This window comes from Camellia sinensis, chromosome 9, assembly GCF_055761805.1.
Source record: "Camellia sinensis isolate YWXY chromosome 9, ASM5576180v1, whole genome shotgun sequence".
In the NCBI taxonomy this organism is placed as follows: domain Eukaryota; kingdom Viridiplantae; phylum Streptophyta; class Magnoliopsida; order Ericales; family Theaceae; genus Camellia; species Camellia sinensis.
The window spans coordinates 29,259,767-29,274,017 of record NC_138969.1 but is presented as its reverse complement, the minus strand read 5'-3'; the positions used below and the strand labels follow the sequence as shown (position 1 = coordinate 29,274,017).

The following is a 14,251-nucleotide window of genomic DNA, read 5'->3' as shown; positions in this document are numbered from 1 at the left end:
CCACCACCACCACCATATCCACCTCCACTTTCGTCCCACCACCACCACCACCACAACCACCATAATATAAAAAAGTATTTTTGGAAAAAAAAAATTAATAAAAAATAATTTTCATTAGAAAATATTTCCGTCCAAACAAATAGAACATTAGTCCATAAATTTTCTAATTTTGGATCATAGGATCTAATTGAAGATAGTTTGTCCAAGTCAACAACTTTTAAAACCTGTTTCGATGGGTAAAATGGTCATTTCAAAATTTAAACGACTTAAACTATACAATCAAATGCATTCACTATTTTGAAGCGATAAATGGAGAAAAAAAAAAAAAGTTTACCATATAACTTAGTTATGATCTACTATGGTTGTTATTTTTAGTTAGGGGTCTTTGATTGTGATCCATTATGTCTTTTTGGTTATAACTAAAAGTAGTTTAATTAAAATACAAAATGATATTAATGTTATAAAATGTCATGATTTATGTATAGTCCACACTTCTTATATTGTACTGTAGAATCTCATTTGATGGATCGTGTGATTTTATAGTATAATAAAATAAAGTATATACTTTTAATCACCAGCACTTCCTTTAGCCTTGCGGTATAGAGTATGTCATCTAGACAAAAGGTACAAGAGGTTAAGGGTTCGAGCGCTGGTAGAGAGAGAGAGAGAGAGAGAGAGAGAATTGTGTAAAGCAAGAGGTATTCTAAAATACCTCCGTTTTTGCCTATGTGTTTTCAGGTGAAATTTAACAATTTGTTTTTTTGTTTTTAACAAATATAATTTTTTTTTTTTTTTTTTTTTGGGGTAAGTGGAAAAGTGGCTTTGTTTGGTTTGAATTTTTAATTATTATATTTAAAAGGGTTTTTGTTTGTCTTTATTGAACATTTTTCATATTTTTATGGTTAGAGTTTTTGAATATTATACTTAAATGGGTTTTTGTTTGTCTTTACGGAACATTTCTCATATTTTTATGGTTCGAGTTTATAAATATTATATTTAAATGGGTTTTTGTTTGTCTTTATTGAACGTTTTTCTTATTTTTAGTATTCTTTTTTTACATTTTAAATACATCAAGATTAGATGCATGAGAAAGTTAAAAAATAAATAAATTAAAACATGAAAATAACTCACTAAAAATGAATAAAAATTCAAACAAAAATACACTCATTTTTGTTCGAATTTTAATTTGGTTTTATTATTTAAAAAAATATTTTAGTCAATCTATTTTACTTTTTAGATGCATCTTAATTGGGTGCATCTAAGAAATATAAAAAAAATAATTAAATTTTCAAAAAAAAATTACTTAAAATAAACAAAAGCTTATCCAAAAATAATTTTTTTAAAATCAAACCAAACATACACTTTTCCATTTATCAACATTCAACAATTAAAAAGCCACTATTTTTTTTTCCATCACCGTTGCCATCACCGCCACCATCGCCCCACCACCTCCATCTCCACCTCCACTTTCGTACCACCACCACCACCACCACAACCACCATAATATAAAAAAGTATTTTTGGAAAAAAAAAATTAATAAAAAATATTTTTCATTAGAAAATATTTCCGTCCAAACAAATAGAACATTAGTCCATAAATTTTCAAATTTTAGATCATTGGATCTAATTGAATATAGTTTGTCCAAATCAACAACTGTTAAAACCTGTTTCGGTGGGTAAAATGGTCATTTCAAAATTTAAACGACTTAAACTATACAATCAAATGCATTCACTATTTGAAGTGAAAAATGGAGAAAAAAAAAAGTTTACCATATAACTTAGTTATGATCTACTATGGTTGTTATTTTTAGTTAGGGGTCTTTGATTGTGATCCATTATGTCCTTTTGGTTATAACTAAAAGTAGTTGAATTATAATACAAAATGATATTAATATTATAAAATGTCATGATTTATGTATAGTCCACACTTCTTATATTGTATTGTAGATTCTCATTTGATGGATCGTGTGATTTTATAGTATAATAAAATAAAGTATACACTTCCAACCACCAGCACTTCCTTTAGTCTCGCGGTATAGAGTATGTCATCTAGACAAAAGGTACAAAAGGTTAAGGGTTCGAGTGCTGGTAGAGAGAGAGAGAATTGTGTAAAGCAAGAGGTATTCTAAAATACGTCTGTTTTTGCCTATTTGTTTTTAGGTGAAATTTAACAATTTATTTTTTTGTTTTTAACAAATATTATATATATATATATATATTTTTGGGGGGGGTAAGTTGAAAAGTGGCATTGTTTGGTTTGAGTTTTTAAATATTATATTTAAATGGGTTTTTGTTTGTCTTTATTGAACATTTTTCATATTTTTAGTATTTTTTTTTACCTTTTAAATACGTCAAGATTAGAAGCATGTGAAAGTTAAAAAATAAATATATTAAAACATGAAAATGATTCACTAAAAATAAATAAAAATTCAAATAGAAATACACACATTTTTGTTCGAATTTTAATTTGGTTTTATTATTTAAAAAAATATTTTAGTAAATCTATTTTACTTTTTAGATGCATCTTAACTGGGTGCATCTAAGAAATATAAAAAAAAATAATTAAAATTTTCAAAAAAAAAATTACTTAAAATAAACAAAAGCTTATCTGAAAATAATTTTTTTTAAAATCAAACCAAACATACACTTTTCCATTTATCAACATTCAACAATTAAAAACTACTATATTTTTTTTCCATCACCGTTGCCATCACTGTCAGCATCGCCCCACCACCTCCACCTCCACCTCTACTTTCGTCCCACCACCACCACCACCACCACAACCACCATAATATAAAAAAGTATTTTTTGGAAAAAAAAAATTAAAAAAATTATTTTTCGTTAGAAAATATTTCTGTCCAAAGAAACAGAACATTGGTCCATAAATTTTCTAATTTTGGATCATAGGATCTAGTTGAAGATAGTTTGTCCAAATCAACAACTTTTAAAACCTGTTTCGATAGGTAAAATGGTCATTTCAAAATTTAAACAACTTAAACTATACAATCAAATGCATTCACTATTTTGAAGTGAAAAATGGAGAAAAAAAAAAAAAAGTTTACCATATAACTTAGTTATGATCTACTATGGTTGTTATTTTTAGTTAGGGGTCTTTGATTGTGATCCATTATGTCCTTTTGGTTATAACTAAAAGTAGTTTAATTATAATACAAAATGATATTAATATTATAAAATGTCATGATTTACGTATAGTCCACACTTCTTATATTGTATTGTAGAATCTCATTTGATGGATCGTGTGATTTTATAGTATAATAAAATAAAGTATACACTTCCAACCACCAGCACTTATTTTAGCCTCGCGGTATAGAGTATGTCATCTAGACAAAAGGTGCAAAAGGTTAAGGGTTCGAGTGCTGGTAGAGAGAGAGAGAGAGAGAGAATTGTGTAAAGCAAGAGGTATTCTAAAATACCTCCGTTTTTGCCTATGTGTTTTCAGGTGAAATTTAACAATTTATTTTTTCCGTTTTTAACAAATATTAGCATTTTTTTTTTGGCGTAACTGGAAAAGTGGCTTTGTTTGGTTTGAATTTTTAAATATTATATTTAAATGGGTTTTTGTTTGTCTTTATTGAACATTTTTCATATTTTTATGGTTAGAGTTTTTAAATAATATATTTAAATGGGTTTTTGTTTGTCTTTATTGAACGTTTTTCATATTTTTAGTATTTTTTTTTACCTTTTAATTACAGCAAGATTAGATGCATGTGAAAGTTAAAAAATAAATAAATTAAAACATGAAAATAATTCACTAAAAATAAATAAAAATTCAAACAAAAGTACACACATTTTTGTTCGAATTTTTATTTGGTTTATTATTTAAAAAAATATTTTAGTCAATCTATTTTACTTTTTAGATGCATCTTAATTGGGTGCATCTAAGAAATATAAAAAAAAATAATTAAAATTTTCAAAAAAAAATTACTTAAACTAAACAAAAGCTTATCTAAAAATAATTTTTTTAAAATCAAACCAAACATATACTTTTCCATTTATCAACATTCAACAATTAAAAAGCTACTATTTTTTTTTTCCATCACCGTTGCCATCACCGCCACCATCGCCTTACCACCTCCACCTCCACCTCAATTTCGTCCCGCCACCACCACCACCACTACCACTGCCACCACAACCACCATAATATAAAAAAGTATTTTTTGAAAAAAAAAATTAATAAAAAATATTTTTCATTAGAAAATATTTCCCTCCAAACAAAGAGAACATTAGTCCATAAATTTTCTAATTTTGGATCATAGTATCTAATTGAAGATAGTTTGTCCAAATCAACAATTTTTAAAACCTGTTTCGATGGGTAAAATGGTCATTTCAAAATTTAAACGACTTAAACTATGCAATCAAATGCATTCACGATTTTGAAGTGAAAAATGGAGAAAAAAAAAAAAAATTTACCATATAACTTAGTTATGATCTACTATGGTTGTTATTTTTAGTTAAGGGTCTTTGATTGTGATCCATTATGTCCTTTTGGTTATAACTAAAAGTAGTTTAATTATATAATACAAAATGATATTAATATTATAAAATGTCATGATTTACATATAGTCCACACTTCTTATATTGTATTGTAGATTCTCATTTGATGGATCGTGTGATTTTATAGTATAATAAAATAAAGTATACACTTCCAACCACCAGCACTTCCTTTAGTCTCGCGGTATAGAGTATGTCATCTAGACAAAAGGTACAAAAGGTTAAGGGTTCGAGTGCTGGTAGAGAGAGAGAGGGAGAGAGAGAGAATTGTGTAAAGCAAGAGGTATTGTAAAAGACCTCCGTTTTTGCCTATGTGTTTACGGCTGAAATTTAACAATTTATTTTTTTGTTTTTAACAAATATTAGAAAAAAAAAATTTGGGGGGGTAAGTGGAAAAGTGGCTTTGTTTGGTTTGAATTTTTAAATATTATATTTAAATGGGTTTTTGTTTGTCTTTATTGAACATTTTTCGTATTTTTATGGTTTGAGTTTTTAAATATTATATTTAAATGGATTTTTGTTTGTCTTTATTGAACATTTTTCATATTTTTAGTATTTTTTTTTACCTTTTAAATACATCAAGGGTAGATGCATGTGAAAGTTAAAAAATAAATAAATTAAAACATGAAAATAATTCACTAAAAATAAATAAAAATTCTAAAATACCTCCGTTTTTGCCTATGTGTTTACAGGTGAAATTTAACAATTTATTTTTTTTGTTTTTAACAAATATTAGAATTTTTTTTTTGGGGGGTAAGTGGAAAAGTGGCTTTGTTTGGTTTGTATTTTTAAATATTATATTTAAATGGGGTTTTGTTTGTCTTTATTGAACATTTTTCATATTTTTATGGTTTGAGTTTTTAAATATTATATTTAAACGGGTTTTCGTTTGTCTTTATTGAACGTTTTTTATGTTTTTAGTATTTTTTTTACCTTTTAAATACATCAAGATTGGATGCATGTGAAAGTTAAAAAATAAATTAATTAAAACATGAAAATAATTCATTAAAAATAAATAAAAATTCAAACAAAAATACACACATTTTTGTTCAAATTTTAATTTGGTTTTATTATTTAAAAAAATATTTTAGTCAATCTATTTTACTTTTTAGATGCATTTTAATTGAGTGCATCTACGAAATATAAAAAAAAATAATTAAAATTTTCAAAAAAAAATTACTTAAAATAAACAAAGGCTTATCTAAAAATAATTTTTTTAAAATCAAACCAAACATACACTTTTCCATTTGGCAGTGGTTTTGGTCTAGTCCAAGATCGGACTGGACCGTGCTGTTGGGCCCGCAGGGGCCCACCACGGGTCCCGTTTTGGAAATCCGAACCATTCAATGTATAGAACTCGTCGAGTACTATATGTCTGTAAAACATCACGTTAATCGGATATCGATAGCTATGTGAACAAAACAGTTTTTTATCAACCGTTAATTGTTTCACCGTCCATTTTTTTTTTTTACAAAACTGATTTGATCACATAGCTATTGATATCCGATCAACGTGATTGTTTACAGCCATGTAGTACTCGACGAATTCTACACATTGAACGGTTCGGATTATCAAAACGGGCCCAAGAAATGGACCCCATAGGCCGAATTGGACGGGTCGAGTCTTGATCTCAACTTGAAACAAGCTAGACCCTTTCCATTTATCTACATTCAACAATTAAAAAAAGCTACTATTTATTTCCATTTTTTTTTTATCTTTAGTAATAAAAAAAATGTGTCTAAATTTTTTACTTTTCAAGGCTTTTAGGCTAGAAAGATCTAAGAGTATAAAAATAAATTTCAAAAACCAAGGGTACTACACAAAAACCAAGGACCAAGAATGGTCATTGTGTAAAACCAAGGGAAAAGGCTCTGGGCCTGGCCTACAGTAGGCCCAGTGTCAGGTCCATCAAACTTACTGTTAACCAGCAACGGCCAAGCCCTTGTAGGCTTGGGACCAACTAACCAACAAAGAAAGTTTTTAACTCCTCAAGATCGGGTTCGAACCATGCTAATACGGTGATACTATATGTATTAATTAGTGTACATATTAATATATTAATTAGTGTTATAATATTATTATTGATTACATTTATTATAAAAGTTACAAATATTTAAAATCATAAAAATAATACTACATCATCTATTAATACATTAATATGTATATTAATTGATACATATAACATTATTCATGCTAATATGTAATTAAAAATTTACTTAACTATTTTACTCTCTCGTATAATGGGTGGGATGTTAAAATTAACCATGAAGAAGTCTAAGGGTTCTTTTGAATGTGGGTTAATTTTTTTATTTTTTTATTATTTTAATTTGGAATTAAAAAATTTCATTTGAGATAAACTTTTTGATTAATTTTTTTGAGAGAAAAAAAAATATAAATTAAATATAATATTTTATCTTATTTAATTAAAATAATCTGTTTTATCTCATATAACTATTTTAACCCAAACTAATATTTCAAATAGGACCTAAACGTCTTGTCGTAGAGCATCTCTAATGGATCGATTATTAACTCATTGATTAGTGTCAGTGCTGTTAACATAAATTTTATCAAATTTTCACTTTCAATGAAAGTGTCAACGTTACACCAATATTTATTTTATTTGTTATATATATAATAATAATATTTTGGTTTCACTTTTATATATGTTAAACTTTAGCCAGTGCATCAAAATATTCATTCACTCACTAAATTAATAAATATTTAACATATAAAATTAAAATTTATTTTTATTTATTTGTACACTTCAACACATTTCAACAAATAATTTTAACATCTCTATTGAAAATTTCCAGCAATGAGGGTACACAGCAACATGAGAGAGTGGTCAAAGGCAATGTTTTGAAAATTGAATCGATGGGCGAACCCAAAAAAGGATTAGATGAACGAATTACTGGTTCAACCGTAGGATCAAAACGGTCGAATCGTAACGTGATAATCAAAAAATATAATTATAAATTATAAAAAAATAAAAAAATATATAAGTATTGAAATAATAAAAAAAATGTTGCATAATATTTAATAAAGTCATAATTGATATTAAAAAAAAAAGTCCATAGTTCAAAGATATTAAAAAAATTTAACATTCCCTCCAAACATAATTGATTGAATGGTAAATTTAATTTTCGAGGAAAATGAAATTTTCAATTCTCCCTCCAATCAAATATGATTCAAACAATTTGATTGAATTTCACATTGAATTTTTAAGTTTTCTTTGAACAATTTTTTTCTATAAATAAGAATAGACTTTCATAATTTCTTCAAGGTTTCAATGAAACTCCTTGTCATGAGAGGAGACTTTTGAAATAAGAGTTTTTAGTCAAAATTTTGATAAAAGAAAAAAAAAAAATCAACCGTTTGTTCGGTCGGAAACCAAGACCGGTTCGTTGGTTTTACCGGTTGAACCACCGATTTTCCCAATTCTCACAAACAAGATTGGTTTTTGGCCTAAGTTGGTTTCTGTGGATCATCCGGACCAGAACTAGGTCTGGTCACTAGTAGGGCTGTTCAAAAATCTGTTCAAACCGGTAATCCGGACTGAACCAGACCGAATCATACGGTTTGGTTCGGTTCTATTAAGAATTGGTTCGGTTTCGGATTAAGAAATATGAGAACCGTAAAAACGGTTCGGTTAATGGATTTTATGAAAAAATCGCGATTTGAACCGAACCGAATCGAATTTTAAAAGATATATATATATATATATATATAATATCAAGTTTTATTAATTGGTTTTTTATAATTTTAATGATATTATGATAGTATAGATATATAGTATTAAGTAATGCCTTAATATTATTAGTTTTTATCATGAGTTAAATGTAATTAGTTTAAGTAATTATTTTGCTAATATTAACAATTTATTCTTGTAAATAGAAATTTTTGGAACCGTAAATCAAACCAAAACCGAACCGTTTTTTCGATTTGGTTCTGGTTCAGTTTTACAAGTGTAACGGTCTGGTCTGATTCTCAAAATCACAGAACCGTTAGGATCGGTTCGGTTCTTGGATTTTCTCATAACTGAACCAATCCAGACTATGTACACCCTTAGTCACTAGTTATACCTGTTGAACCGGCCGGTCCGATCGGTTCTTAAAACATTGGTCAAAGGACATTAATGTGCTTACAATTCTGTAAATTATAGGGGTTCATAATTCAAATTGTCCTTTAACTAGCTCAAGTTTTAGGTGATCAACCTTCCTACCCTAATGCCAGTTGTACCCATCTCACAATTTGCATGATCTCCAATTGAGGTGAACCTCAAAGATGTGTTTTCACCTAGAGGACAGCCCATGAGATATATGCTCAGTTTCAATGACTTTTCCATTGTGTTTGATTTATGAATTTTAATACAAATTTAGAAAGAAAAAAAAAATAGATAAAATATAATTACATTTCACATATTTTTTTTTTCTTTTTCATTTTTAAAATTCATAAATCAAACACAACCTTACGCTGCAAATTAATAATAAGAAAACATAAGTTGAAAGTAATTCTTTTCAATGTTTATATAATTATTATTATTATTTTTTGCTTTAATATTGTTTCCACCTTAAAAATTGTATGCAAAAGTTGTACTAAACATCTACTACAAATTTTTAAGATTAACAAAATAATAATAAACAACTCTAACTAGGTGCACCAAAAAAACCCCATAATATATGTCAAAGAACTTATTTGATAACAAATTTGACAATCTAAAGGAAATTCTAAGGGAGAAAGGTTTGTCCCAATAAATAAATAATAATATATTTTTAAATTCATCAGTGTAAATTGTGATTGACTCCTTCCACTTTTGACCTATGCAAATTTATGTGGACTTTTCTTTGCTCAATAGAGATGTATTATTTTGTTTGGAGAAAATAGAGATGTATTATTATATTTTATTGTCTTGCACTCATCTATTTGGTTGTATTAATGTTTTTTTGACTAGAAAAACTAAAATATTAAAAAATAATTTTGATTTTTTATTTAAAAAAATGCTAAAAAATAGAGAGCATGAAAAATAATTTTTAATTTTTTTTTTACTATTGTCACTTATTGCCAACCAAGTAGTGATAAAAAAAAATAAAATAAATAAATGCAGAACAAGTATGATGGAGAATCAAAATCCCACTTGAGTACTCCAAAATAATCACCCACATATCACACTAACCAAACAGAACTTACCTCATTTCCCAAAAAAGGGTCAAAATGGCAAAACATTCCCACCAAACAAAGCACAAACACCAAGAACACACAAAAATAAAAATTCCTAAAATACTGATGAAAATTCGTTCAACCCAAAAAAATCACATAACATTAAAGAGAGTCAGATTTTCATACTTTCCATTTCAAGGGTTTCCAAATTTTCCGAGAAAATCGAAAAAAAATCCTCAAATCACTTGTCAACCTCACCCTCCTCCTGAAACGCGGAGACAGGGAAAGATCTGGAAATCCCAGTGGGAGTCCCAAACGTGATCTTCCCAGAAGCAGGATCGTTGATGTAAATCTCAGAAATATTGATCCACATCATGAGTTCACGGCTCTTGACCCCCGTGAGGCGCCGCATACGGCGGTCCTCCACGAAGGCGGTGACAAGGGTGTCGTAGGAGACGCGGCGGCCGATGCGGAGGAAAGTGTGGTCCTTCTTCTTCTTCTGAGAGAGCCAGACGAAGCCAGTGGACTCGTTGTAGCCGACCTCGATGAGTTCGTCCAGAGGGAGGAGACCTTTGGGGAGAGATATCTTCTCCAGGAGTTCGCGCGATTTCTTCTTGCAGAGCGACTCGCCGGTGTAGATTTCTGCGTTTTCGCGGTGGCTTGCGATCATCTGTTGGGATGACATTCTGCTTCTGCTGGGGTTGGGGATCTGTGTGTGTATGGAGGTTTGTGATGTGGTGTGAATGGTGAGAGATGGTGGGACTCTATTAATATATGTGAAAGATATTTTGGAAAGATGGTTTTAAGCATTAAACTCCATTTTTGTGTTATACCATTTCTGACATTTTATATTTATTTATTTATTTTTATTATAAACATGTCAATTTTTGACCACCATTTCAAAATAGGCTATATAGAGGAAAGATTATGTGGACACTGCTCAAAAGGGTATTGTGGGTTGGTTTGGAATGAGAGTTGATTTTTTGATTTTTTAATTATTTTAGTTTCAGATTAAAAGTTTTGTTTAGTATTTTTTTTTTAAATTTTTGTAAAAGAAAATAATAATTATAATTTAAATATGATATTTTGTTTTATTAGACTGAAAAATTTATTTTATTTTTTTAAACTATTTTAGACCCAATCCACCCTAACCCAATTTTCCAAACAAGTGCCGTATATACCTTATAATTAAAAATAATAATATAATTTTATATTTTTAGAGTTATAACTAAAATTAAAAAATAATTATTATTAAATAATACATCATAAAATATAACTAAAGATCTCATAAATCATAATTAAAATAAGGTTATAACTAAAATGAAAAATTGGTCATAATTAAATAAGTAAATGACATAACTTAAGAGTGCATATGATAGAGAGTGTATATAATATAATTTTCCATTATATAGATGTACATATGGGAAATACTATGGTGCACATAACTAAAAAGAAAAATTACATAATTTTAATTTTTCATAATTAAAAAAAAATCAAAACTAAATACAATATGAGATATAATTAAAGAACTCATTAGTCACAATTAAAATAGTGTCAAAAATTTATTTTGGTCCTTAACCTTTCAACATGAGGCATAACTAAAAGAAATTCTATCATTTTGCTCTCTAATCTTTTACTTGTAATAAATTTAATCTTAAATTTTAAATATCGTTCCAAATAAGGAAAATTAAGAACATTATTTCCTTTGCAAACGAAAAATGCTTAATTTTAAGGATAAAGTCGTCAATTTGATAAAATATAAACTAAGTTGACAAGAATAAATGTCAAAAAATTATTTTTTTATTTTTTATTTTTATCCACTAAAGATAAAATTATATAAAAATAATAAATTTTTTACATTTTTACATTTATCTTTTTTTACCAAATTAAGTATTTGTTTGGATGATGATCATATAATGGAGGATTGTTTTTGTTAATATTTTTGGATGTTTACCATGTAATAGATGGTTTTTTTTGTTAACATATATTTTTGGATGATTATCATATAATAAATGATTATTAGGCTTTTAAAAATGTAATCGATATGGTTAATATATGAAATGTTTTTAATTTTAGATTTTTTTATTTAATGAATTGGTTTAATAATGATATCAAAGTTATCTCCATATTTGACTTTTGAAAAAATAGAAACTAATTTAATGAAAATAGATATAAAAAAAAATTATTTCTACACTTTCAAAAAATAAAATTATATAAAAATGATGCGTTTTTAATTATTTTTCACCAATTTAATTTTTAGTTTCATAGAAAAAATTTCTGAAAATAGATTTTGAAAACTAAGCCAAACAAAACTTTATGACTAAGAAAGTGCTAACATTATTCATTAAAAATAAGGCAATTATGTTTCAAACTGTGAGAATATATTGTGTATATTAGGCATTAGGCATTAGGCATTAGGCATTAGGGAAGATTGTGTTGGTGTAAATAGGAATCTTTGTATTTCCTTTTTTAGTAATAGATTTAGGGTTATATAAACTGTTGAACTCTTTATAAACGTATACAATTTAATACACAATATTTTTCAAAAACTTACATGTTATCAGAACTGTGTTTGTAACCCTAGCACCGTCATCTTCCTTAGTTGTCTTTGATTTTTTGTATGGCGATTGAAGTCATGATCAGTCTCTGTGCTCGCAAACCCTAGCGCCGTCATCTTCCTCAGCCATCTCTGGTTTTCGAATTACGATTGAAATGTCACAATCAATCTATATGCTCGGGAGCCCTAGCACTGTCGTCTCCTTTAGCCATCTCTGCTTCGCCTCATCTCGCGTCGTTGTTTCTCTCATTTGCGATCACTGTATCTCTTTCTCTCTCTCTCTCTCTCTCTCTCTCTCTCTCTCTCTTTCTTTGCTCGTGGTAGTCTGGTTTAGGGATAGTAAACTTAAAACTTATTTTAGATTTATTATTGTTTGACCCCAGCACCTTCTGAATATTACAATTTTAACCCATTAATTCTATTACCCTTGTTTCATTATAATGTCGGACACTAAAATCCAAGCTATTAAGTGCAACCTCACCGGTAACAATTATGCCTATTGGGCTAATCACTACAACATATAAGAGTTTTAGAGACCAAATATTTTGATCTCTAAAAGTGAAAATTTTGTTACAAAAAACATTTAGGGACTAATTTCTATCATCGCAAGGATATTCACTAAAAGGTCGTCTTGAAAAGTCAAAAATAAGGTTTTTAGTGACAAAATTTTGAAAATATCACTAATAAATAGACTTTTAGGGACAAAATAATATGGTCTCAAAATGGTTTATTTTTTGAGACAAAAAATTTGGTCTCAAATAGATAATAATTCATCACTAATATCTAATTTTCGTTGCTAAAAATATAATAATGACATTTTTCGCAACAAAAATATTTGGTACCTAAAAAATAATTTTGTCCATAAATTTTGGTCCCCAAAACCTTAATTTTTTGTAGTGAGTGTTATGAAGAACTTTCTTCTTTGTCAGAAAAAAATGAGATTATGTTTTTGGTTCTGTTCCTCGACCATTGGACTCAAAAGCGAAAGGATATTTGATTTCTTGTGATATTTGAGATTGTGATAATACCCAAGTTCTAACCTGGTTTCTTAATTCTTTGGATGATTGTATTAGAATAATGCTTTCTAAATACAGTACTACCAAGGAGGTGTGAGATTATTTACTGGGTGTTTATCAATAGTCCGACTTTGCCAAGCGGTATGAGTTGGAAATAGCTATTCAGAGTACTCGTCAAGGGGATTAGACTATTCAGGGTTTCTATATTGAAATGACAAGTCTCTAGGATCAATTGGCTCTCATTAAACCACCTAGCCTCAAGGTACTAGACACTTATGTTGAGTTTCGGGAGCAGGGTCGTTTAGTGCAGTTCTTAACAGTTCTTTCCCTCCAGTACGAGGCTATCTGTGGCGGCATCCTTCATCAGTCTTCTCTCTCCCTCTATGGATGTTATTGTTCGTGAGCTCCTCTCCGAGGAAACCCGTCTTAAGATGGCCAGTCAGACTTTGTTTCCATATGTCTTCTTAGCTTCTACTTAGTGTCCTCTACTGTCGAACTTGCTACCTCATCAGCTTCAGGCTATTGCAAAGCCCAAGAAGGGGCCACTAGCCTCTGATGAGTGTGCTTTTTGCCATCAAAAGAGCCAGTGAAAGTACAACTATCCCAATAAGGGCCATTAGTCTGCTCAGTCTTCTCAGCAGTCTCAGCCACAGTTCCAAGGTCCTGTTCCGAGTACTTTTCGCTCTCCTATTGCTTGTACATTATCTGTTTCGGCTTCTGATCCTGACTTGGCTTCCTTAGGTGCCCAGATTGCTCAATTTCAACATCTTTGGTCCACCTCTCAATTATCTTCATCTACCTATACTCTCATCTCTATTCATTCAGGTTTGCTTGGGGCCTCTTCAGGTATTCCTTTCTCTGTCTGGCTTTTGGATTCTGGTGCCTCTCACCATATGACTCCTCATCTTTCCTTACTTCAAAACTGTATCCTCCCTCCCTTTCCTATTACTATTAATATTGCTAATGGGTCTGGTATGTCTGTCCTATCTATTGGGTTTGTCTTACCCTCT

At 29.0% G+C, this 14,251-nt stretch overlaps 1 protein-coding gene across 1 annotated transcript; it reads right to left on the bottom strand.

Moving 5' to 3' along the window:
• Positions 1–9,780: 9,780 nt before the first annotated feature.
• LOC114310983 (uncharacterized) lies at positions 9,781–10,578 on the bottom strand. The gene has a single exon (XM_028257073.2). The coding sequence runs from the start codon at positions 10,351–10,353 to the stop codon at positions 9,910–9,912; it is 444 nt and encodes a 147-aa protein (XP_028112874.2). The 5' UTR covers positions 10,354–10,578; the 3' UTR covers positions 9,781–9,909.
• Between the last annotated feature and the right edge of the window lie 3,673 nt (positions 10,579–14,251).

Coding starts and splice junctions, on each gene's coding strand:
- LOC114310983 (XM_028257073.2), bottom strand. CDS start 10,353: ATGTCATCCCAACAGATGATCGCAAGCCACCGCGAAAACGCAGAAATC.